The following is a 26,321-nucleotide window of genomic DNA, read 5'->3' as shown; positions in this document are numbered from 1 at the left end:
CATATGATACCAAATTTTAAGTTTGTCTACCATTCAGTCATTGAACCACTTAAATACATGTTAGTGAATTTATTAACATTTATTAATTGAAAATATTTCATTTAAGACAATATAAAAATACGAAAAGAAAATATTATGTAAGAGAAAAACCAAATAGAAAAACCAATTTTTAGCTCACACTTATACTGATAAACTTCCAAATCTCCTATAACTATTTTGTATTTGAATTGAAATTTCAGGGTATAATTATTATTTACATATTTCAGGAATCATTGAGTATTTAAGTCATAGTTTCAAGCAACTATTTTTTTTTTTAAGTTCTGAATTTGAAATATTATACCCAGCTTCTGATTTTGGGGTCTTACTGCATCCTGCACTACATGTTTTATCCTAGGAAAGACCTGGGGGGATGGGCTGAACTGCTCTCTCCGTGGACAGCATAGTTTTCTTCCTTAGGAGGCTGAAGCCCCAACTGGGTCAGGTCAGTCAGCAGTGAGCTGACCTCTCCTGAATCAGAGTGAGTCAGTTCTGGGAATTTGTCTAAACCCACAGCATGAGGTTTAAAAGAGAGCAGGGTTCTACAGTGTTGACTGATGTTCTCAGAAGGCGTGGGGTGAAGGTCCAAACAGGCAGGCAGCCGGAAGCCAGGACTAGGGTGTTGGATCGCCCTCGTCCTTCCAGTCAATGCTGATTGGGCCGCTCGTCAGCATCTGGCTCTGCAGACCGGCCGTGTACTCTTCTCCTGCCTCACGACGCATTCTCCGGTGGCAGCCTTGTGCACAGCGGGAACGCTCCTCTAGCATTCCACAGACGAGGACCTGGCAGTGCAGAAACACTTCCTGGAAAGACCATGATTATAATGAACAAAACCAGTGAAAACAGCTGTCACGTGTGGGGCACTTTCTCGAAGGCAGACACCATACCACATGTTTCATATATACCGGGGATGCCCAAAATATGTATACACATCACTTGTATCCATCTTTTATTATCAGTATAGATTGAGTATTACAATTTTAATAGCTTTTTCCTTTCTTAAATGTGTATACAGGTTTTGGCACCCTCTATGTTACCTCATTTCACCTAAACAGCAATCCTTTGAGGTAAGATGTCATCACCCTCATTTTACAGATGAGGAAACAGACAGAGGTGAGGGAACTTGCCCAAATTCACACATTTAGTAACATGGCAAACACACAGTTCCGTGGAGGATTTAAAACCTCACATCCATAACTTCTGTGTTTGTGCAGGGCCTGGAGAGACCTCTGTGAAGACAACATCTAATAATGTTAACATCTTCATCCCTCACACCGAGGTCTGGGAATAACATCAGCTCCCGTGCACGTCTATGTAAAATAACCAGTTCTTTCTCCAAGCTTCTCCCCATAAGTAACTTCCCATAGCACGCTGCCTGGTGGAGGAGGGAGATCAGGCTGAGCCATCATGGTTAGCAGTTGTTCTGCAACAGTGGTATAGCTGGAAATGACATCAATACACTTAAGTGCAATGTGGAAAGATTGCTGGGCTCTTAAACTTCCTTTTGTTAAAAAGTTTCAACAACTCTACTGAAACAAAAAACAAAATACTTCTACCTTAACATACTCTATCCTCTTATAATCTCTATTCACATATATTTTTTAAATATAGCATATTCAATATGCATGCAAATTATTACAACAGTTTATTCATATCTCCTTTTTATATATTTCTATGGTTCTGTATCATTTTAATAACAGCTTAATACTACACTCATTGATATACTGCAGCCCTGTTTGTTTGGGGGCTTTCTTTTTCACTCCTTTTATAACAATACTCTATAAACGCATCCAACAAATCTTGTTTTTCTTTTTTGCTTTTTTATTTTTGGGAAACTGTCAAAATTGGAATTTTTAGATAAAAGAATATGATGATTTTATGGTTATTATTACATATCGTCAGGCAACTTTCCAGAAAGTGTACCAATTTATACTGTCACAGTATACTTCTTATAACTTTGCAAGCATTGTGATTTATAATTTTTATAAATTTAATGTATGTAAAATAGTCTTATAATTCTTTTAATTGGCATTTTAAGTACTATTTTCAATGAACATTTTACTATTTTGTCTTGTCTGTGAATTTTCTGTCCATAGTCTTTGCCATGGGATTATCACACAGGCTTTTTCAACTATAATACCTACCCTACAAGGATTTAAAATTGTAATCCTATAGTATTTCCTTTGAACAAGTACAGTTATTTTATTGGGAGGGGGACAGATAATGATGATATTCATGAAGGTGTGAAGCTTCTAGATGGCCAGTTTCACAGTATATTTTATAGATGCAATGCAGATCCTAACCATGAGCTCATAGAATGTCACTAAGAAGGGAGGCTCAGGCCAGGGGGTTACAATATTTCATTTAAATTCACACTTCTAGGCTCACCTCAGCTTACCTTATGGTCTTTGCCCACAAACTTGAAGACAGGGACCTGGAAGTGCTTTGCTAGGTGATCCCGTGATGTGTACTGCTTTACTGAGTCATCTGAAACACAGCTGGAAGTAGGACGGGAGAGCACATAAGACTTGATTGTTTAAACAGAGGTGGAAAAACAATCCAATCCACTGTATTTGGCCCAAGGAGAGGCAAACTGGGTGGAGGGGGCTGGGCTGCACTCAAGCTTTTTGAGAATGAAGGAAAAATGAAATTCCCTTCCTGTGAGGCATCTTCAGACACAGCTCTGTTAATTAACACTGTCTGTCCCATCTGTCATTCACCGTGCCCACAAATGGCACAAGGACCTCCTGTTTAGTCAATGTATTGAAGTATTAGCAACAGCAATAATATTTATTTCAAAAATACCTTTTGAAATAAAGGTATCTCTTTTGAAATAAAGGTATCTTTGTAAGCCTGTATTTTTGTTTGTACTATATTGTAGGAATTTTACATTTGCATACTTTATTATTGGTTTGAGAAGGCTTTTCTTTAACTAGATTTCATAAATATTCATGAATACCTCAAGACTTACCCTGAAGGGGATTCAAGGGTGAACAAACCCCAGTTTGTGCATCAAAGAGCTGCATAAAGAACCAAGTTTCTTAGAGAATAAATAACTGGATCCATCGGGGGAAAAGTCATTCACCTCCAAATTGTTTTAATTCCTCTTTTCCAAAGTTTAATGCTAAACTGTAGTTTGATTGGGTTTGGGGGTTTTAATCTTAGATCTACTGCTCAAAGTGAACTCCTAGGCTTACCTCATGGTTAGCTGGGGGAAAAGAAATATTACGAACAGTCCAGGCCAAGGTTTAGTGCTGATGTAACTTGTCTCCTTAAAGTTTAAAGGTTAAAGGATCACACTTGGACTTTCTTTTCCATTCTGAATTCCAAATGAACTTCTTTCTTCTAAGTATATTTTCCTTTATATGGATACCTAACAGTCCCTGTCTTCCCAGCCAGGAAAAAAGTGAGGATCGGCTATAAACTCCTGAGACACTGGGCTCCATTTGCTTACAGACCACTTTCTAGTTCATTGCTAATCGCTGTTTCAGTGCAGTTGAAAAATCCAATAAAATTGTTTAAAAATAAGGTATCTTGACTTGTATGACTACTAGTATTCCTCTAACCTAAAGATCTAAACATATAATGGGCTTTCTGTTATTTTTTGTATTTATGTATTCATTTCCCTGAGGTAAAATTAATTTCTATATCTTCTGATTATGTTCTATAATAAATACTATTGTACATCTAATCTGTGTAACACACTTTGCTGGGTGGTGCAGAGGATATAAAGAGGAATAATATGGTCTATGAAATCAAGGAATTTATAGTCCAATATTTATAATAATACCGTGTTTCCCCGAAAATAAGACCTAGCCAGACAATCGGCTCTAATGCATCTATTGGAACAAAAATTAATATAAGACCCAATCTTATTTTACTATAATATAAGACTAGGTATAATATATAATATAATACAATATAATATAACATAACGTAATATAACATAATATAATATAATATAATATAATATAATATAATATAATATAATATAATACCAGGTCTTATATTAATTTTTGCTCCAAAAGACGCATTAGAGCTGATTGTCCCACTAGGTTTTATTCTCTGGAAAACACGGTAATAATAATAACATGATATTAAAATGGCATGTTCATCTAAGTGTCTCAGCATTTTCAATTTATTTTTATCTAAAAAGACTAGGGGGGGTGGGGAATTGGGAATGAAAAATAAAATAAAAATAATTGAGTTGTGCTTACAGTGTATAATACACACTAGATTTCAAAGACTTAGCAGGAAAAAGAATGTAAACTATCTCACTAATGATTTTTTTTATTGATTCGCTATTGAAATAACAGTATTTTGGAGAAATCTGGTTGAATAAAATATACTATTAGATTTTCAAAATAAATTTAAAATACTATTATTTTTCTTTAAAAGGGGAAATGAGGCAGAGAGAGTTATTCCTGGGTAACACATTACAGAATAGAACCCAGGACAAATTCTTGTTCTTGATTTGGTGTTTGCTGTGATTAGGCAATGCTAGCTCTGTCAACTTCAAGTTCATAAGCTAAAAGAAAGGAATGATAGTATATGAAAATCCAAAGAAACTGATTATCCAAAAGTCGTCCATATTTGATTTAGGAATTCAACATGCTTCTTTTTCTGGAGACTAACTTTCTAATTCTACTTTGCTTAGGCACATATTAAATTATTTTGCATTTTCAGGGCGCATGCCAACTAAATCTAGAGAGAGGTGAAGCAGGTGTGTTAAATATCAGGGGAGACTAGTCTGATTTTAACTTAAGCTGAGGACAATGAGTCATCAAACAATTTATAAATGTAAGTAAACTGCATTATGCTTATTATGATAAATGCTTATTCAATAATCCATTGGGGAAATATTCAGTGACCCTTTCTATAGGCTAGGCTTTAAGGAGGAAGGAGACGGAAGGAAGGTTTTAGCTCAGGGAGAAATCAGGGAAAGCTTCAAGGAGGAAATAAACCTGCTGAATCTTGAAGAACCAGTAAGAATCAGACAGGAAGAAGATTTCAGGCAAAACAAAGAACAGGTGCAGAGTCAGGAGAGGTGTAAGAAACAATAGAGTTTGGAAATTGCCTGTAGTTCCCTTTGGCATGAACAGAAATTGGAGAAGATAGAGGTCAGAGGGTGAGGCACAGGGAGCCAAGCTGAGAATTGGATTTTATCCTGAGGGATTATCTTATATGCACCATTATTTTACTACCCATTATTATACTGGAGATGGGACTATTGGCCTGTTTACTAAATAGGCCTACACAGCTGTGTTTTTGAGTTCTTGCCTCTGCTTTTTAAGCATTTATTTCTTCCACAGCTTTTTCCCCCCCTGCTTTGTATGTGCTAAGGGCTGGAAAATTAAATAGCACAGCTTCTTAAAACTGTCCAAAATAACAGATATAGTCCTTAATTGAGGGTCTAAATAATGAATATATAAATAAACTTCATAAGTTTTTATTGAGATTACAGGTTACATGTTTTCCCAGGAACTGAGTTATGATTATGCATTCATTTTTGCAAAAGGAAATATGAAGGACAAGATAAAACTCTTAGTATGGAAAAAATGTTCTCTCTTTTGATTATGTATGTTTATTGTATGCCAATAGTAGTTCAATAAAGCTGTAAAAAAAAATTAAAAAGGAACCAAAATCCACTCTCCTTCAAAAAGTAAATTCATTCCCTAATCTATGTAGCGTTATGTATGTGTCTGAAAAAAAGAAATGAAAAATGATGCCTCTACTTTCCATTTTAAAACTTTCTGGAGATCACTTTAAGATGGCAAGCAATCCAACGATCTATGGATCCCCGTGAGGCCTATTATTGGCCTTCCAAAGCAGCTCAGCGTGACCAATTTTTCATATTCTGAAAATACTCTAAGGAGACTACAAGAATCTAAGACTAGAAGTACTCCTGCTGGTAAAGTTAAATTTACCAACCAAAGGCAATCAAGAGCCATTAAAAGGTTTTCAGCAGGGATGGGAATATAAATATACTTTTTTTCCTTTTGACTGGATACCCAGGGACTCTGTGGAGCTGAGAATTGAGAGCTGAGATTTAGTAGGCTGTGTGAGGAAGCAGTTTCAGCTGTCCAGGTGAAAGATGATGGGGGCTGGAACGAAGTCAGTAAAAGTGGAATACAGAGAATGAGGTTGGGGTATTACTATTTTTTTAAAAAAGCTTCTCTGTTGACCATAATGTGCTTCAGGGTTTGCAAATCACTGCGCAAGAGATGGGTAGCAGCAGGCAAAGGTTGCCTGTGGTGGGAGATCTGAAGAAGGAAAAGCAAAGGAGAAATGTCAAAGGGTCTATCAGGCCAGCTAGCGAAGGGTATGAACGGGAGACACCCTTGTGGGGCTCTAACTAGACCACTTCTCTTTTGTGGTCTAAAAGATCCTGACTCTCCATGAGATATGTCCCATCTGACACCGAGAACAAAGAAGAAACCGATGAGATATTACTATGAGTCTGGAGTTTTGCGTGTGAACATCCTAGGATGGAAGCAATGGGTGTGATAACTGCTGGGCTTCCCAAAATACCTTGTGACACATGGTTTTCAATCCAAGGAGCCTTTGGAAATACAGAAATCTCCTTTGTATAAAACAAGCAAACTAAAACAAACTTGATTGGTCTTTCTTCTCCTAAAATCTACCAAGTATTCTCTCTTCACTATCAAACTTCTGAAAAGAGGAGCCGACATTTGCTGCTTCCACTTCCTCCTCTCCTCGCACCTCTCAACCCCCACCTGGCCCTCATGGCCGAGCCTCTCTGAACAGGTTAATCGGCCCTATAGTTTCAATCATGAACAGGAGTGATTCTCTGTCTTTCGTCTCTAGTCCTGACCTTGTTCATTTCCAACTGCCCACTGCACTTCTCTTCCTATGTATCCTGTAGGCATTTACAATTCAATACTATTACTTGGAATTATATTCAATAGTTCCACTTCACATCTGCTTTTCTGCCTATATTCATTCATCTTGGTTAATGACATCTAGTCATTCCCCCGAGCTAGTCCCCTTGGAGTCATTTTTGACTCCCTTCTCCATCACCAGTTTTTACCTCCAAAATGTAATAAATAAATGGTTTCTGAACTAATGAAGAGTTCATGAGACTGCCATGTCGTTTTAGGAAATGACTCCGTATGCTTCTGTACTTAGAGGTCAGATGTAAACTGGGAATAATAAACCATTTAAGCAGCAGCATAATTACCCATCCTGGATAAGGTAGTACTTCAGGATCTCATCGATCTTGGAAGTGGGGGTGGCAAAACAGCTCTCCACTAGGCTTTCTAAGCCGTTCACGTGCACCAAGGGCTCAATGCCAAAGTACAGGGAGTCTCGAAGCTTGAGGGTGGGCAAAGCTTCCCGGTAAGGCTCTTCAAACTCATTGTCCTTGAAGATCTCCAGGGTGAACGGGAAGATTCCATGACTGCGGCTCATGATTTCCAGTGGGGTGTTTCGAAGGTTGGGAACGTATCCTTCGGAAATGGTGTACAGGCGTGGAAACTCACAGGTCACAGGGATCAGCAGTTTGCTGGTTCGGATGATGATGTCCCCGCTGCTCCCTGGGGTCTGCTTGGGTAGACCTGTCACAAGGTTGCTTGCCACGATCTTGTCATTCACCACCTGAGCCAGGCCAGGGTGAGGAGAGGAAAGAGATTTTACATTTATTTCTACAAAGCTTTTTTCCCCCTCTCCTCTTAATTATAACAATCTCCAATCCTCAAAACACATTAGAGATTTGGTTGCTGAAGTCTTTTTTTATTTTTATTTATTTTATTTTTTATTTTTTTACATATGACTTCATGGTCAACCCACACATTGTTCTGGAATATTATTCATAAACCCCGAGCTATGCAGAATCAGCAAATTCAAAGCTCTGATGTTTTAGGAAAGAGCAGCTTCTGTATATTATTTTTGTCTGTAATCCTAGACCGGTGACCATGCTGCAGCATGACCTTGTGCTGAACTCGCCCTCACACAGAACTCCGGTGACACATTTATGCACATAATTGTCAGTGCTTTATCTCCAGCCTCATCCATTCTCCTGTGTCCCAGAAACTCCGACTCATCATGAGGCATTTCCATTTGATTATCCACAGACATAATAAACAAAACTTGCCAAAGTGGGACCACCTTCTCCTCGAATATCCCCCCATGTATCACCCCAAGTCTCATTAGCGCTCTGATTTTCTCTTAGTCAGACTCAAGAAATCAATATTTGTGCAACCAAATGATTGCAAGGGTCTCTGCACTCATCTCCAGGATTCAGGTCCCCTTTCTCCTATACCTCTTGCACACTTCTGATTTCATCATGGTGGTACCTGCTTAATCCCATGTCTGTGGGATAAAGCCCAAACGCCTCACACTAGCACACAAGGCAAATCTCCCCCCATCTACTTTTCCAGTTTCCTTTTCCAGAATGAATTCCTTGCTAGTTAGGATGTATTGTCCATTCACCTCAGCATAAGCCGTAAGTATCCCCATCTCTGGGACTTGCTCACTTGTTTCTCATCTGAGATGCCCTTTCTTTCCCTCTCTGCCTGTATAAACCACACACACGCTCCCACTCCACTTGGAGTCCTATTTGTCTTGACTGCCCTAACGTTTGTCCCTTTCTGGCCTCCTACAGCACCTGTCATCTGGATCACTGTCTCTCATGTATATTTCATGTATATTGTCATCTCAATACTACTGTGTATATTCCTGAAAATCAGGCATCTGATTTCATACATCCCTCAGACACTCCAGCACAGGGTTATGCACAAATTCTTGGATGAAAGTATAAACCTTTGACTTCCACGTGGGTCAATACTTGAACTCATTTGCTGCCTCATAAATGGACCACCATCTATATCAGTTGCTTTCTTCAAGTAAAATAATTGCTACTGATGCTGATGTACTTAGCAAATGTCTACATGTACTGGAGAGATGGGGCTATTTGAGAACAGAAATAGTAGAATTATTCTTAACGTCCCATCCTCACAGAGCCAGGACCACAGCAGATGGTCAATAATACATTTGTTAAATGAATGGCAAAATGGATTTTTTTATTTCCATTCTTTCATAGAAATATTTTGGGTGGCCGGTTAGCTCAGTTGGTTAGAGCGTGGTGTTGGTAGCACCAGGGTTGCCAGTTCGATGCCCACATGAGCCACTGTGAGCTGCAGCCACCTTTAAAAAAAGAACAAAACTAGAAATATTTCATCTAGGACAGAAGCCATACCGCATACCTCTGTCAACCACCCCCCAAATAACTGGCTTTGGGTTATTTCCCAGTATCCTCCAGGAAAACCTACATCGACCACTGTGCCACACGTCTTGAGGGAGAAGAGGATGTTGACGTGGGTGCCATTGGATACTCCTCGGCAGGAGGTGTTGGTCAGGAAGAGCTCCAGGCCGCCAACCAGGTCCCTGGGGACGCTCACTTCAATGGCGTCCGACTTGCACAGCACGGGGACTGCAGCACAAAGGGGTTATTGTTAGAACTGGGAAGGCTGAAGGGGAGCAGGGTAAAGAAGTCTTCTGGGAGAATGAATTTCACCCCCACACAACTTGAGCTTTTTGTTCTATCCTCAAGGAAATCGATGAGGCTGGTGAATAAAACCAGGACTCTTAACTCCCAAGGCTGTGGTCAAATAATGCTCCTGAAATAGATAATTCCCCGAATGAGGAAATACTGTGTTCAAGTTTCACTTCAACAGACGTTTATTTCAAAGTGTGGCTAGCATAACTCCATGAACTGAAACACCCAAAAGATTAACTTTTAGCACAAACACAATTTATTGGTAATACAGAAAAAGTACTGCTTTGATATAGGCTTAAATTTTATAACGGTACTGCTTCGACTTTACTGCCCATAAAACAGAGGTAATAAAAACAGTGTTAGTGCACTTGGGGAAGAGTTCCAGATTGTCCTTGCATTGTTCAGTAAACCATAAACCCTGACTATAAATTCCATTTTAACTTAATATAGAAAAGATAAAAAAGATTGCTTCTCCTTAGCTTTCCCATGTTCACTTCTTCAGGTTCTACAAATACCCTAAAAGGAATACTTATGGGTACTGTCAGAAAATACTTGAGGACAATAATATTTGAGGACATATCAGAGCAAATGGTACAGTAAAAAGAAATCAGGGGTAGTTGCTCATTAAATATTTGGTGGGTGAATAAATTAATATTCTGAACATAAATAACTAGATTTCCAGAAAATAGTTCTCAGAGATTGTTGATGCTCATATTGTAAGTATATGGAGAAGAATCAGTTTTCAAGAGCTTCTTCTTTTTCATTTTTTTAAATTAAAGTTTATTGGGGTGGCAATTGTTATAAAGTTACATAGATTTCAGGTGCACAATTCTGTCATACATTATATCTCACATTGTGTGTTCACCACCCAGAGTCAATCGTCTTAAGGGCTTTCAACTTAGTTTCACAACTCAATTATCCGTTAGAAAAGAGAAGAACTGCATCAATGTCTTAGACTTCTAAATTGAGTATTAATTATACAATTAATAATAGAAATTTGAGGAAAAAAATCAAAGGTAAAAAGCAAAGGAAACCATGTGACCTGCAATCCCATTTCTGGGTATTTATCCAAAAGAATTAAAAGCAGGATTTCAAAGAGATATTTGCATACCCATGTTCATAGCAGCACTATTTACAATAGTCAACAGGTACAAGCAGCCCAAATGGCCATCAAAACATGACTGGATAAGCAAAATGTGGTGTGTACACACAATGGAATATTATTCAGCCTTATACAGGAAGGAAATTCTGTCACATGCTACAACGTGGATAAACCTTGTGGACATTAAGCTAAGTGACTAAGTCAATCACAAAAAGACAAATACTGTATGATTCCACCTGTTTATGAGGTATCTAAAGTAGTCAAATTTATAGAAATAGAAAGTAGAATGGTGGTTGCTAGAGTCTGGGGGAGGGAAAAATGCTGAGTTGTTTAATGGGTGTAGAGTCTTAGATCTGCACAATGGAAAAATTCTGGAGGTGTTGGACAATAATTTGAATATACTTAATACTACTGAACTATACATTAAAATTAATGTAGATGGCATGTTTTATGTTATATATATTTTTTTACCACAATTTTTTAAAAAGCAAAGGAGAATTAGCTTTTTGGTAATCTTTTCTTAGAAATCTTCTCTTTTGAATGATTCCAGAGTGAAAATTTAGGGATACACACTGCTGGAAGAGCTGGTGTTCTGAAAGGTGAAAATCTTGAAATATCTGGGTGAGGAAGGCAGGGAGATTGGGGTAGGGGGACAGGGGTTGAGAGGGAGGAAGAAGCATGAATCAGAGCAGAGGCCAAGCCCGGGCATGTACTACCTTGGCAAGTGTGGTTATCCTCAGACAGCACCAAACCCCGGGGACATTCACACTGATAGCCCTTGTCAGACACGAGGCAAGAATGGCTGCAGCCGCCATTGTTATTGTGGCATCCTTCAATGTCTGCAATAAAAACCAAAAGAAAAGGGAATAATCTCACAGACCTCTTCCCCAAGCACTTTGCCTCAGGGATTATACTTAACTCATCACAGTCACTGGGGCCTAACCCACTCCCTGACACATAGGGAAGCCCACCAAAACTATTTAATAAATGTTATAGTTACAAAGCACAATCTTAGAACATCTACAGCTCAACTCACTTAAACTGGTCATTTTCTAGAATGTCCTTATACCTGCATTTGTCTGTTTTTCTCATAGTTAGGCTATGTTTGGTGGGAAGAAGACCCAAAAGTCATTTCTTAATTGCTGTAATATTTAATTTATCCATTTCAAAATTTTATAGAGTATTATTGATGTAAAAAGGACCGACCGAATATAAATTCAACTGGACCAGCTTGATGGATTAGAGTTATTGCCAGTTTGTTGGATAACCAGCCCCTCTTCTCAATCTCTAGGAATAACAACACTGGGGATACGCATCTTGGGCTGACAGCACACTATGAAAATGAAGCCTGGACAACACACTAAGAGAGTCCACTCAGTCAAGCTCTTTGTGACATTCCTCTTAGAAGGCAGTTTTTTAAAGTTGCCTTTTAAAAAGTTTTGTATTTTCAAAAAGCATACTCAATCAAATGACAAAAAAGAAAAATATTCAATTGAAAACTGAAGAAACTACCATGTGATTTCATAATTAGCAGAGGTAAAATACTGACCTTTGTAGGCTCTGGACATTATCTTCTAGTCAGGGGTCATCAAACTCTGGCCTGCTATGTGTTGTTGTAAATAAAGTTTTATTGGCACATAGCCATGCCCATTCATTTACCTAGTGTTTATGGATGCTTCCTCACTACAAGGGCAGAGTTGAGTAGCTTCAACACATCCATATGGTCCACGAAGCCTAAATATTTACTATTTGGCCTCTACAGAAAAAGTTTGCTGACTCCTGTTCTAGGGGTCAGATAATGAAAGGAAATGCTTTCAAATTATTTGAGATGCTCAAGGAAAGATACGTATAAGCTGAATTTCTAGTTATAACTATAACTCTTAGTCCGACCATAGCAAAAAAAAAAATCCAGTTTTTTGGAACATCAGTAAATTAACTTGAGATAAATCAGTTTTTGTGAAACATATAGAGAAAATAAATTTGTAATGAATTAATCTTTGCAAAATTTAAGAGCGATAGGCTATCACCTGTTCATAAACCTGTGCAATTAAAAAGAATAAAAGTACACCTACGGGTTTTTGAAATAGATAAAAATGATATATAACAGTATAGAAGCATGCATAAAAATATGCTATTTAGATGTTACAGTCAACATTAACACGAATTTTTTTTCCCCTCAAAAATGATCTTCTTTAAGTCTAATTTTTCTGGGTCTCAATTTCAATATCTGTAAAATGAAGGGTTGGACTACATGTTCACTCAGGGGCTAGGTCTAAAATTGCAAAGCGCCAGATAAATTGAAATTCTAAGTCAGCTTAAAGGATTTAAGTCTCTTGTAAACATACACCAAAATGCTTAGAATGGATATACCTGGCAAGTGTGATTGAGGGTCATTTTAGTTATCTTTCTTTTATTCCTCTGTGTTTTCTTCTATGAACATAACACTTTCAAAACAAAACAATAAATATTACTTAAAAATTAAAAGGAGCTTTTTATTTTAAAAAAGAAGATGTAATTATTTAACAGATGAGCTAAAGAAACAAATATGTTTGGACTATCAATAAAACTTAAGGATTACAAATACGAATCTTAATCTTAAAGCATAACTCATATACCAATTTTATCTTTTGCTAAAATATTTTTAGTTATGATTATTAGGTTTTCAAATTATATGAGGATTAACTAATATTTCCAATAAAATTTTCATGAAAAATTACAAATGTTCCTCATGGAACATTTCATTAATATTCAAATATGCAAAGATTATTGCATAAAGTAATTAAGATTAAAGGAGGATTCAGGACATTACTCTTAGTCAGTAAAATTTAAAGTACATTTTGTCTTGTGCTAAGGAACAATAATTTAATATTCTGGTTAATGGTCCCTCAGTTAATAATGCAAACTTTGTTGTATGGAATAAATTGTGGGCACTAACCATAATTTTTCTTTTTATAAACAGTATTATAACTCTATTATGCCATGTATTCAATTATCCTGTGAGACAAACCACATATCCTCTATAAACAATAATAATTAAGCTATTATTTTTTCATATAATTTGCAAAGAATTGTGTTATTCCCCTCAATTCCCAGTGTCATGAGATTCAGGCTTATTAAAGTAGAAGTGATGAACTTTTAGTTGTGATAACTTGCAAGGGCAAATATGCCTTAGAGAAAGGACATTATCTAAGTTTCATGTAATAATAGTAAACAATTTCCATTTCAATTATTTGACATACATTACAAATTCTTTTTATTACTTATTCGTATACAATGTATACAGCAGTCCTGCTGTTAAAAATACTTTTACTGATCTCCAAACAATGCATTAATCTCCAATAAATGCAAAGCACACGAAGAAAAAAATGGCTTCATGTAAACCAGTTTCCCAAACTTCTAAGAAGGTAACATTTATGGAAGTTGGTAAAAACACAAACTGTAAGGCCCATCCCATCCCACTGAACCAGTGTCCAGGAGAGAGGCCTGGGAAGGGCCAGCTTTAAAAGCACCCAGGTGATTCTCCTCGGCAGGGAAGTGTGAGAAACATTGCTGTAAACCATTTGTTAGACTGCCTGCCTCTGTTACCTTGCTACTCAAGGTAACAGACACCTCATCGTAGGTGTCACCTAGAAGTTATTTAGAAATGCAATATCTTGGCCTGATCCCAGATCTACTGAATCAGAATCTGCATTCCAACAAGATCCCGGGTGATTCGTGGGCACATTAAAGTTTGAGAAACACAGACTACTGATATTTATTTTCCAAATTCAAATGGTGGCTCTCTGCCTCTTGTGAAATGCAACATCTCCCTCCTGTGAAGTCTTGGAGACAAATTCAACACTGAATTCTGTTGCAAGCATTTTCAATGACGATGAACCTTTTCTGTCATTCCTTTATGCAGTCAAACTGCCGTGTTTCCCCAAAAATAAGACCTAGCCTGACAATCAGCTGTAATGCATCTTTTGGAGCAAAAATTAATATAGGACCCGGTATTATAATGTTATGTTATGTTATCTTATGATATGATATTACATAAGACCTGGTCTTGTTTTAATTTTTGCTCCAAAAGACACATTAGAGCTGATTGTCTGGCTAGGTCTTATTTTCAGGGAAACACGGTGTTACTTTCTTTTAACGTTGGGCAGTTTCATGAACATCAAAGAAGAAGCCAATGGCTTATTCTGGGTTCTTGATTTGAATCCTTTCTTACCCATTCTCACCTTCACAAGTCTTGCCATCACTTCTTAGTGTGCGGCCAACTCCACACTCACAGCGATATGAATTTTTGAGGTTTACACAGATCTCACTGCAGCCACCGTTGTTTTGCTCACATTCATTTTCATCTGGAGAAGAGAAACCACACCGTGTACATACTGCTGAGCACCTCGATCTTTTCAACCCCCTTAGCAGAATCTCCACATCTTTTCAGATCCTGTTGATACGCTTTTCCACAGCCAAAATCCCTCGCTGAAATCCAATATAATCACGTCTATCAACTTGAGCTCCTCAACCCAGTTATTTGTCCATCTGCCCTCTGCTGGAGTACAAGGCACCTACTTGTTGCCAATTACCCCCAAGGGTGAAACTGTAGGAAAATGAAGTTCCTTTTTGTTACCTGGGTTCACCTATTTATTTGCCTGGGTGAATCTCACTTTGTCCAATGAGTTCCTGAAGGTTTGTTAAATAAATACAAACGTATAAATCAAAGTGTGTTTTAAATGCATTAAATGAACTTACCATTGCAGAATAAACTATCTGACAAAATTTTTGAGACAGTCTTCTGTCATAACATGAACAACTGCTGTCAAAATTTCTTTTAAAAATTGAAATATTCCCATATTGTACTTAAGCCTGATTGTTAAGTCATTTTAAGAATGTGATTAAAAACAGGGATTTTTGTCACAAAAAATACACAATTGGCAACAAATGTTGACCCCCTTCCTTCTACAAACAAAGGAGAGGAAGCTTGGGAGCTAAATTTATCGTGGCTTGGCTATAGGACTTAAGCCAGGGACTGGGGTTTAAACACCCATGAGGTGACAGGAAGTGTGGCACTGGGCCAAAGAAAGGAGCTGGAACAAAAACTGATCAGGACCCTGGCAGAGATATCCCCACAGTGAAATGGGGAGTACAACCTTTCTCTGAGGCCCTGGGAAGCAGTAAGGTTTCTCTCTGTTTGAGGCTGTAAGAAAGAAAAAGCTCCAGAAGCCCCAAGTCTGGCCCTGCCATGGTTGAAATATGAACTTATAGTTTCCACATGGTGTGGGGATATTGAAGCTATTGATATAAAATTTGGCATTGGCTGGTGAAAGCTTCTGTGATACCTGACGGAAGCATTTGAAAACGGCTCTGTAGTAAATCTTTCACAAAGCAGGTGATAAGAGCGAGTCCCAAAGAAAAACAATTACAACAGAAGATGGTTTGCCATAAACATGAAGAAATGATCCATTATAAGAGAGTTGGCAAGATAACAAACACAAGGCTTTGAACAGGAGATGAACAGAATAATCCAGAAAAATCCATAACACAAGGATCCTAAAACAATCACCAAACAGACAAAAGAAAGGATATTAACCAAGACCAAAAAAGTGTGTAAAAGGACAAGGCAGAATTGAAAACAAACAAACAAACACATAAAACTTAAAAATATAGTCAATAAGATTAGAATCTTCATGGGGCACCTACTACTTGAAAAGTGGATGGTTAAAGGAACTGGCAGCCGTCCCAGATGTGGCCACACCAGCGCTGGGCCCATGCCTCTCTTCCAAGCCTGCTGACCTTGGGACTGATTTTTTTTCTGTGAAGGAGATATAAACTTCTACTGATTTAAGCCATTGTTATTTGGGGATTTGTTATTATTTATAGCCTCACTTAGAAACTATGCCCCAGCAATTCCACTTTCATGGGTATGCTCTGTAGAAAATCTCACACATGGGGTAAGTTATCATTTTTATATTAATTGCAACAGCACACAAAACAGTGCTAGATATTGTTATGGGAACATACATAAATAATAAAAACATGAAAATAGGGACCAGAAGAACACGCACTAACTTCAAAACAGTGAGTACCCTAGAAATTGACAGAAGAAAACAAGAGGGAGTCAGATGACTTTATTTGCGTCTGTAAAATTTTATTTTAAGAGAAAAGGGAGAAAAACTTAACTATCGTCAAATCTGGATACATGAGTGTTTGTTATATTATTTTCCTATATACTCCTCTCTGCCTGAAAAAAATTGCATAATTTAAAATAAATAATTAAAATTATATTTCATTAAAAAAAACTAGGGGAAAATGGACACATGCACATAAACACAAAACTTTGCCACTAATTGGAGAGAATTCATGATCCTCTGAAACTGACAGACAGACCCCAGGTAGGACCTGGGGGCTTTTCCCGATGTGCTGGTAGGCAAAGACGTCCAAGGGGTGAATTGTTAAGCAAGAGACATGTATGGTATATATGATACTTGACCTTTGGTGTAAAAAAGGGCAATAAATAAATGTATATATTTGATTTTTGTATCTGCCTGAAGAAACCCTGGAAGCACACATAAAAAAATAATTTAAGAGTTGGTAGGGGAGGAGGGAATTGGAACAAATGGGGGACAAGAGAGCTGGACATTTCACTGTATACTTTTCATGCTGTTTAATTGGGGAATCATTTAAATATATTACCTATTCAAAAGTTGTAATAAAATAAAAGCAAAGAAATGAATGAATTAGACTTATCATGGTGATCACATCAAAACGTATGTAAATATCTAATCACGATGTTCTACACCTGAAACTAATACAACATTGTATGTCAATTATACTTAAAATTTTTTTTTTAAATGAATGAACAAGTCCTGCCTTAAAATGAAGCCAAATATTTTCTGACATAGGTGTGTGTGTGTGTGTGTGTGTGTGAGTGTGTAGTGTGAAGGGTGAGGAGAGGTTATAAGAACCACTGTCCCCCTCACCCCAAACGTTTTAGCATTAAATCACATAGTCAAAATGGACCATGCAAGAACCCTAACAACTGCTACAGGGGTTGTTAAACCTAAACATGCTCCATAGGATGGTCAGTGGCTTCATTAGGAGACTGAAGAACAAAAGCTTTTCTAAAATAAGAAGCCATTTACATCCCTTTCACCCTAAGCCCCTATCCCATTCTGACCTTGTTACTGTTTTTGAAAAGACGTCCTCCTCCTTTCTCACTAGACTTTTTAAAAATCAATTGAGTTTGGATACAAGAAGATTTCTAACATTAAAGCGAAAAGATATGATCTTAATCTTGGGTTTTTCAACTCTATTTTCTTGCAGTTACAGACAACAAATTTCCCTACAAGTAATCTGACTTCTCTTCCTTACTACTCAGAGAAACAAACATTATATAATATTAGTGAAGCTGTAGGAGTCTGTCCTTGGATAATTCTAGACTAAAGCTATCCAAGAGAAATACAAAGCAATCTATACATGTAATTCAAAATTTTCTAGGAGTTATATTAAACATTTTGTTAAAAAAATTGGTAAAATTAATTTTAGTAATATATTCCATTTAATCCAATATGTCTAAAATATTTCATTTCGATATATAATAACACTAAAACCATTGAGATTTTTTCAATTTTTAAAACTAGTCTTCAAAAGCTAGTATGTATTTTACACTTAGCATGTCTTGATTTGGATGCCACATTTTCATGAGAAATACTTGATCTATATTTAGCCAGAGTCATACAATTTATAGTTGGTTACTCAAGTTGTTCAAAACATTTTTAGTTTTCCAATGACTGAATCAACTATCAGTTTTTAAATTTAAACGATGTAAAATTAAAATTCAGTTTTTCAGTAACACTAGTCACATTTCAAGAGCTCCACAATCACACATGGCTTCGCTAGTGCCTCCTGTATTACACAGCACAACTCTAGACTGTCCCTAAATATTACGTATTTTTTAACAGAGAAACTATAATACATACGTAAAAAATATATATACTTTTTTTAAGTAATTTTTTTTATTGGGGAGTATTGGGGAACAGTGTGTTTCTCCAGGGTCCATCAGCTCTGAATCAAGTCACTGTCCTTCAATTTAGTTGTGGAGGGCGCAGCTCAGCTCCAAGACCAGTCGCCGTTTTCAATCTTCAGTTGCAGGGGTTGCAGCCCACCATCCCATGCGGGAATTGAACCAGCAACCTTGTTGTTGAGAGCTCGTGCTCTAACCAACTGAGCCGTCCGGCTGACTCTATACATTTTTTTTATATATAAATTTGGCTTAAGGCTTTCGTTATGAACTAAAAAGGCTAACACCATTCCAAGTGTTCAGAGACCCAAACTGGAAAAACCATGGAGCTCTGAGTCAGGAAGAGTTTTTGATTTGTCCGTTGGATCTTAATAGCCTGTTTCTACATCAAGATTAGTTTCTTACCAAAGCATGTCTGCCTGTCAGGGCCTAGCATGGTTCCTGGAGCGCACGTGCACTCACTGGTATCCAAGCAGACGCCATGGCAGTCCTCATCGCAGATGTCGTAAAAATCTAGAAGGATAGAAGGATAAAGATGACCTTTTGTGAGGGGTGAGGGCCAGAGGACAACTCTCATTTATGAGAGAGTCTCATGAGTTCAATCATGGGGTACAAGTTTCTAGGCAACATCAGAGAATTCTCATTGTTCAGGGTTTACATAGACCCAATGGAAAGAGATACTACCCAGCGACATCTTTTGTCATTTAGGTCAGTGATTCCCAACTTCAGATCCACAGGCCCTTGGGTGTCTATAGTTTCCGCAAATCTAAAACATCACCAAACAGGAGCTGTAGCTTAAATAAATATTATCTCCTACTCTTCTATGTACTCTATGTTTTAAATGTATACAGATTCTGATGGGATTGATAACACAAAAATTTATTTGAAAGTATTACTGACCTCAAGTAGCTTCTTTCCATTGTATATCATTTAAAAAAAAAAAAAATCTGTGGATACTGAGCACAGTGCTACCACATGGATATCTGATCTATATCTTTAAAATGGGTCCTCCGAGCAGCTCCCAGAAAGACACATGTAAGGTTGCCAGCTGCCCATTGGCTCTCGAAGGGCCGAGGCAACAACTGTGGTCCCAGAGCCCAGCGCAGAAGGAGACATATCTTGGGTGAATGTTCTAGACATTTGTGTGAGTTTACTTTTGCAAACTCCTCAGTCTGGAGCACTTTCTCCTTCATCCATTTCCTGTTTGACAGACAAAATAGGCGCTCAAAAAATATTTGTTGATAAAATATATATATTTGAATGAAGATATGATTCATATTCAGTTCTAAGAGCCATCATATATAAATAGTGCTGACAGACAAATAATAAGAGCCACGCCAAGGCAGAGAATTTTGAAGAATGAGAGGATATTTCCCCTGATGGAAGCACTACTCTGGGACCATGACAGCTTTCTAAGACATAAAGGAAGAGAGGGGAATGACATTTGTTGAACACTTGCTGTGTTTGAAGTGCTATGCACACAGTAAATGAGATTTAATCCTTTGAAATAAAATAAATAAAATAAAATGGGTTCTCCATACTCAAAAATGTTGGAAATCTACTATTTAGATAACCTACAACAACATTTCATTTTCTAATCTTTTGTTTAAATGGACTGAAGACAAAATAAAAAGAGCTGATTAAACGCATAGCTCCTTTCCCTTTCTATCTTCCAGGAATTTTTCAGAAATCTAAAAACAGATCTCAGAAATCACAATCTGGAGGGACCTGTGGTCCTACATCCATGTTATTCAGACACTGAGACACGACCATGACTGAATTTCATATGGCACTTTTCTCTTTGATGCCTTATGGGGGAGGATAAAGAGCACAGGAAAGGTACTCACAACCACAGTACACATGAAAGCAGACGCTGGGCTTGGTCAGACGATACACATAGTAGCCTCCAGGGCAAGCCTTGACCTCCACCGTGGTGTTCCAGAGGCAGCAGTTCCCATTGAAGCTTGCACAGGCCTGGCGTTGCACAATGCCATCACCTTCGAGAGGGTGGCTTCCATTGAGCCAGACAGGTGCGTGGGTTCCACAGTGGTTTTCTGGGATGCAGAAGGTGGGCATGGCGTCCCCTGCCATGCCCGTGAAGCGGTACCACTCCCCATCCACGTGGTTATCACACAGAGGTGGACCTTGAGACTCATCTAGTTGGTGGTCAGTGTTCCTCCAGGGCTCATTCAGACTGATGTAAGCAGAACAAGGATCTAGGGCTGGGAGGGAAAGGGACACCTCAGAGGCACCTTCCGATATTTCAGATCACAGGGACAACAGCCTGAGTCCACCTTCTTGGTCTTGCATTTTGGCTTTTTTGGGCTCAGAAAGAAATAATCTAACATCCCCAAATTACCTGTTTAAGATTCCCTGAGTTGCCTTCAACATGTTTCACAAATGCCTTTTACAGAATGATTTCAAATCTCTCTAAGAGTTAGAGTTGACATTGGGCTAAACTTTTTATCCCAAGTAATCATTTGATGAAAGGGTGGTTGTTCAGACTAAGGGAGATTAGAATTATAGTCTCAATGAAGCCTGCTCTGGTCAGACAATATCTCAAGTATTGTGTTCACACCTGGTGGCTACACTTTATGAAAGGAATGACAAACTTGGTGTCCTGAGGAAGGTAACCAGACTTAGAAGGGAGCCTAAAATTATTTACTGGGGAAGTTAAGAGCTATAGTTTGGAGAAAAGAAGGCTGAAGAATATCACTTTGCAAATATCTGGAACAGGCTTGTGGAAGAGGACTTAGGTATCCTTTTACAAGAACAAGAACAAATTGTTATGGAGAAGCACATTTCGTTCAGCTATCCAGTAATGGAGAAGCTGTATCACAGTGTGGAAAGCTCCTCATCTTTGGAAATTTTCAAAAGTATTTGGATGGTCATTTGTAAGCAAGATTATAGATGGAATTTTGCACCAGTGGGAAGTTCGACTTGATAATGAATGTGTAAAACCCATTCCACTGAAAAGGAAAAGGCCTTTGGCACATTTCAGCTGCTTTGAAATACACAGAATACTGGCAAGTAGTTACCAAAGATAGTCTCGAGGTGAATGTTGGTATGTATTCCATCACCTTGTTGGAACGACCAGGAACTTTGTGTATTCCCCATTAGCCACGGCGTCATTACGTATAATACAGCAAAGTTTCTCAAGCATGCACTTTTAGTGCATACATCTCATGGACAAATATCTCATCAAACACATTTTAATGACTAAAGACATCCATATCCCCAATAGTCTCACTGCTTCCCTCAATTTCAGGGAAATATTGAATTAATGTAGACCAACTGTCTGCATGAAGAATCTACAACACCAGGAAATTCCAGAAAGGACACTAGACAGAGAATACTATCCCTATCCTTCGTAATGCATGTCAGGCTGACTTAACTGACATTGTAGGCAGGGAATTCACATTAAGGCCGATACATTTTGTGGGCAGGAATTTTAGTTTTCGCAAATAATGCACAACAATTAAATGCGGATAGGCCATGATCATAAAAGTCTAAGTTACCTAGAAAATATTTTGGATTTTCCCCCGGCTACATTTCAAACTCAAGTTTATTCTCTAAACTTCAGCGGCATGTAGAGGGGGGTGTAGCCTAGTGCTGACGGCTCCAATGAGAATATGACAGTTTGGGACAGGAAATAAGTAGGATATTGCACTTTCTGGAAATCACACTCTTGCAGAATTACCCATGGCAGGAGCAACTCTTTCCTTTAAAATGTCCCTGAGGTATCCCCACTGTGCCCTAGGTCGCAGTTTGATGTCCTGTCAGGGAAAGAAATATCCTCACTCTTTCCTCGCTAAAGGGAAAAATTCCCTCATCTGCTCTCTTAGCTGTGGTTCTCATATGAAGCAAGGTTTCCAGGGCAATTTCACAGGTGTTTATAAATTCATAGAAATATTCGATTCATTTCCTTGGCTCTAATTTTATAAAAAATGGTTAGGCACTCAACTTTTAATGGCTTTTACAGAAATTCCTGTTTCATGATTTATAAAGTCTTTCCTTAAATTTAACTGTCATTTCTTGTGCTGTTTGTTAAAAACTTCACTTCCTCTCCTGTTGTAGCAGAGATATGGCACAAACAGGAGAAATTTAAAAATAAATTTATCTCTTGTAAAATAAATAATTAAAAAAAATGTTACCCAGGCAATATTTTCAAACATTAAATATACCCATTCCACTTCAGGTATTATGCATACTGCGCCCTAAATTGCTGATACTTATTCACAAAGGGGAGAGCCTCAAAAAGAACAGCCCCGTGGGTTCCTTTCAAAGTTCGAGTTAGCCCCCCCACCCCCCAGCTGGGCACTCAGCGAGGTCTGTGCACCCCCAGGGCCAGCACCTCGCGGCTGCCAAGTGCAAAGAAGTAACGTCAATGTCCCCGCATTTTCGTCCCCGGGTTTGCAGAACCAGGAGTCCGCAACCTACCAGGTCCTCACACCGGATGCCTTTCCTCAGATTGTCCGCGGACTCAGCCTGCTCGCTCAGTCCGGAAGCCCCGATATCTCTTTCCTTCCCTCTCCATCCCGGTCCTCTTCCCTTCTCTCCCACTTGGCTTCCGGCTTCCCCACCTCCTCTCCTTCCCCTTCCTTCCCTCTTCTCCTTTTCTCTCGCTTCCCCTCTCCTCCCAGGACAAGCATCCCCCCTTACCCCAGCTCCCTAACTTCTTTTATTTTTCTCTGGCATTGAGTCAAACGTCCTAGAAGGGCTGGGAAAAGAAAAAGAGAAACCTGGGGAGGGAGAAGGTGTATGATTGGAGAGTAAGAAGGCAAAGAGTGGAAGGAAGGAGAGTGGAAGTTGAGGGGAGGATGACTTTTCCTTAAGTTTTTTGGTTAGTTATGGGCAACAAACACAGGGTGAGTAAACTTAGTTCAAACTTATCTTTTAAAAATAGACTATTAGAACAGTTTTAGATTTAGAGAATAATGGAGAAGATAGTACAAAGAGTTTCCACATCCCCTGTGCTCAGTTTCCCCATTAATATCATACACAGTACCTTTGTCACAATTAATGAACCAGTGTGTTGATACATTATTATTAACTCAAGTCCATAGTTTATTTAGATTTCCTTCCTTTCTGCCTTTGTCTCTCTCTGTTCCAGGATTTCATCCAGGATACCACATTACACTGTTTTCATATCCTTAGGGTCTTGAGCCTATTTTTAATGTGTACCCTTAAAGATGCGAGAGCAAGGCCTGAGTTGCCCTGAAAAAATAAATCAGAGCCAATGAAATACTGAGCTACTCAAAAGTGCCAAGAAGGAATGTTCTCGCCATCTCAACCCCCTCTCACCCTGTCTTCCAACTAGAACTTAAATTCTATTGGAAAAAGGAGAGACATTTGTTAGTAACTAGAATTGAAACTTTTCTTTGCCTTGTTGGCCAGTCTTGTGCCAAACCCGAGGAGGAAGACAGTTTAAGAATCACTCAGTCTGTGTAAAAAGTCTTATTTTCAGATGTCAAGACTAAGAAATTTGATTGACCAGATCTGTGCCTTTCCTGGGGACATAGCTTTCAGTCAGTCCCTTGAAATCATTGAAGAGAAAACTATGTCCTTAACTCTAAAAATCTTATTTTTGCTCTTAAAGTTGGAACTATAAAAGTGCCTAGAATATAAAGAGGCTAGAATTCCTTTTACACATACTCCAAGAAATATTTAACTAGTGGAAAGCTGTTGGACATGGCCGATCCATGGAAATTTTGGTTGCCTAGGCAAGAGGCTAAATAGAACACAAAACAGAAATTCTCTGAAAATATACCTTTTTAGGTTATCGACTTCTCCAACACTATTCTAGACCCAGTATTTAAAATACTGGAATCCAGCTCTTAATAGTCTGTACATAATAGCAAATTCCTACAGACAGTGCCATGTGCCAAGGACTTGACACAAGACTCACCCATTGGTGCCGCAGGTGTAACTGTGATGAGGAGGCAGGTGAGAAGCAGGAACTGAGGCATCGTTCTGGACCAGCCACCAGAAACAGACTGGAAAGTTCTCTTAATTTCAGTTTTCCTTTGTCCCCTTCTTTTTCAAGGACTTTTTAAAAGGGGCTCGAAGCTCTTACGAAGAAAGACTTCTCAGTACTGGTTGGGGCTTTATCAGAGGAAGAGGATGAGTGGGATAAGGTGTCCGTTGCTCTGGCCTTGACCCCAGATAGAAGCGCTGCTTTACACTGTCAACAGGGTTATTTTATTGATATTTTTCTTTGGGAAAGAAACCTTCACAATCCCTCATCCTCCTATTGTTTTCACTCAAGAATTCCCTGCAACGAGGCCTCCAGTATCTTATCCAGAAGGGAACTCTAAATGAGGGATATCCCCTCACGTCAAAATCTTGTTTTGTGACTTCTAGGAATTGATTTCATGATGTGGCAGCTATGCCATTGCATACTGAGAATGGGATAGAGCTAAACTGTTGGAACTGGTCATCAGGAAATATCTTGGTCAGATGACCAAGGAGTTTATAAAAGCGCACAAAAAAGTAGTAAGGACAGGTGTGGAATGGGTACTAAATTCTCTTAAAGCAAACGCCTAAGTCTGTTTTATCATGGTCGTTGGTCTCAACGCTTCCTAAAGAAACAAGGTTTAAGTTGTTTTTTTGTTTGATTGTTTTTTTTACCAATTCAAGAATAATAAATACTTCATGTTTTCACCATGCCTTTCTTCCCCAAATTTAAAATGGTTTAGTGCTATTTCTTTTACTAATTCTCACACTAAGATAGGGTAGGGGCATCAAATTAGGAATTACTCATTATTAACAACACTGAAAAGTAAAGTGACAGTTTACTAGTTTCATTTTTAGACAAAAGAGGGAGCACTCAGTGACCTGTATATTACATGTGCCTGACATAGCCTTAGTAATTATAGATTTGGAGTTTGCCAGCTGCCTGACATTCTACAGAGAGTGGATACCTGAGAATTGGCGAGCACTCTTATGAGATAACGTGAAGGGGAAGGATAAAAAGAAGGGTCGGGGAAAGGTTTTGTTTGTTTTTAAATACTATATTAAACAAGGATCTGAGCAAAACCAGAATTTGCTCTCCTGATCTTACCTTTGCTTTGGGCTTCTTTTATTCCTACCCTTTCATCTACGTTTCCTTTCCTATTAACCACATTTCTAGAGACTGGGAAAAGAATATTATTGTCTTTAGGAAGCAGTCCTTAAACTTGTCTTTATAATCTCTTAGCATAATTTTTCCTCTGCCAAGTAGCATTCAAACGGTGGCCCCTTTCCTCTAAAGGTTTCAGTTCAATGAAACATTAGTGCTTCTGAGGGGCCAGAGGCCATGCTGGTCACTGGGCCTTTTTTTTGACAGTGACTAAGGTAAAAGTGGTCCCGGCAAGCACCGAGTTTACAAGTCTAGCAAGGGATTTCCATTGATCTACACGTGTTGTTAGCCTCTTAAGCACAAATGCTAGCAGAACACAGGCAATTTGACCCTTTGCTTATTCAGTGGCAATTTGATGGCAGCCAAGGATGACGCTGGGACTGAGGACCTGTCTCCTTGCAGTTTCCTGTCTTGAGAGGCCACCTCAGTGCTTCATATGTGTTGCAGAGAAACGGAGGATTTGTGCCTGAGATAAACCCAGATTTGCTGCCAGGATTGATTGCCGGGGTCATGGACTTTTACCAGATTGCCCTTTGGTTCT

At 38.5% G+C, this 26,321-nt stretch overlaps 1 protein-coding gene across 2 annotated transcripts; it reads right to left on the bottom strand.

Annotated features, from left to right (window-relative positions):
• Window positions 1-60: 60 nt before the first annotated feature.
• On the bottom strand, window positions 61-24,806 carry OIT3 (oncoprotein induced transcript 3). 2 transcript variants are annotated; one of them, XM_019745853.3, is made up of 9 exons: window positions 24,569-24,806; window positions 20,508-20,882; window positions 19,066-19,173; window positions 14,876-14,998; window positions 11,372-11,494; window positions 9,327-9,487; window positions 7,238-7,653; window positions 2,435-2,534; window positions 61-839 (listed from the first exon to the last, which is right to left on the bottom strand). In XM_019745853.3, exons 1-9 carry the CDS (start codon window positions 24,627-24,629, stop codon window positions 651-653), a joined length of 1,656 nt encoding a protein of 551 aa, XP_019601412.1. In that variant the 5' UTR covers window positions 24,630-24,806; the 3' UTR covers window positions 61-650. The 2 variants fall into 2 exon arrangements, with proteins under 2 accessions (XP_019601412.1, XP_088648183.1); XM_088792057.1 differs by lacking the exon at window positions 24,569-24,806 and adding an exon at window positions 23,101-23,234.
• Between the last annotated feature and the right edge of the window lie 1,515 nt (window positions 24,807-26,321).

Source organism: Rhinolophus sinicus, chromosome 15, assembly GCF_057876585.1.
Source record: "Rhinolophus sinicus isolate RSI-liver-muscle chromosome 15, RSI-T2T, whole genome shotgun sequence".
NCBI lineage: Eukaryota > Metazoa > Chordata > Mammalia > Chiroptera > Rhinolophidae > Rhinolophus > Rhinolophus sinicus.
Note: the sequence above shows the minus strand (reverse complement) of the source record. Positions and strands in the feature narration are given on the sequence as shown.

Coding starts and splice junctions, on each gene's coding strand:
- OIT3 (XM_019745853.3), bottom strand. CDS start 24,629: ATGCCTCAGTTCCTGCTTCTCACCTGCCTCCTCATCACAGTTACACCT. Junction 9,488..11,371: donor GGATAACCACACTTGCCAAG/GTAGTACATGCC, acceptor TTTGTGCTGCAG/TCCCCGTGCTGTGCAAGTCG. Junction 840..2,434: donor TTGTGGGCAAAGACCATAAG/GTAAGCTGAGGT, acceptor TGGTCTTTCCAG/GAAGTGTTTCTGCACTGCCA.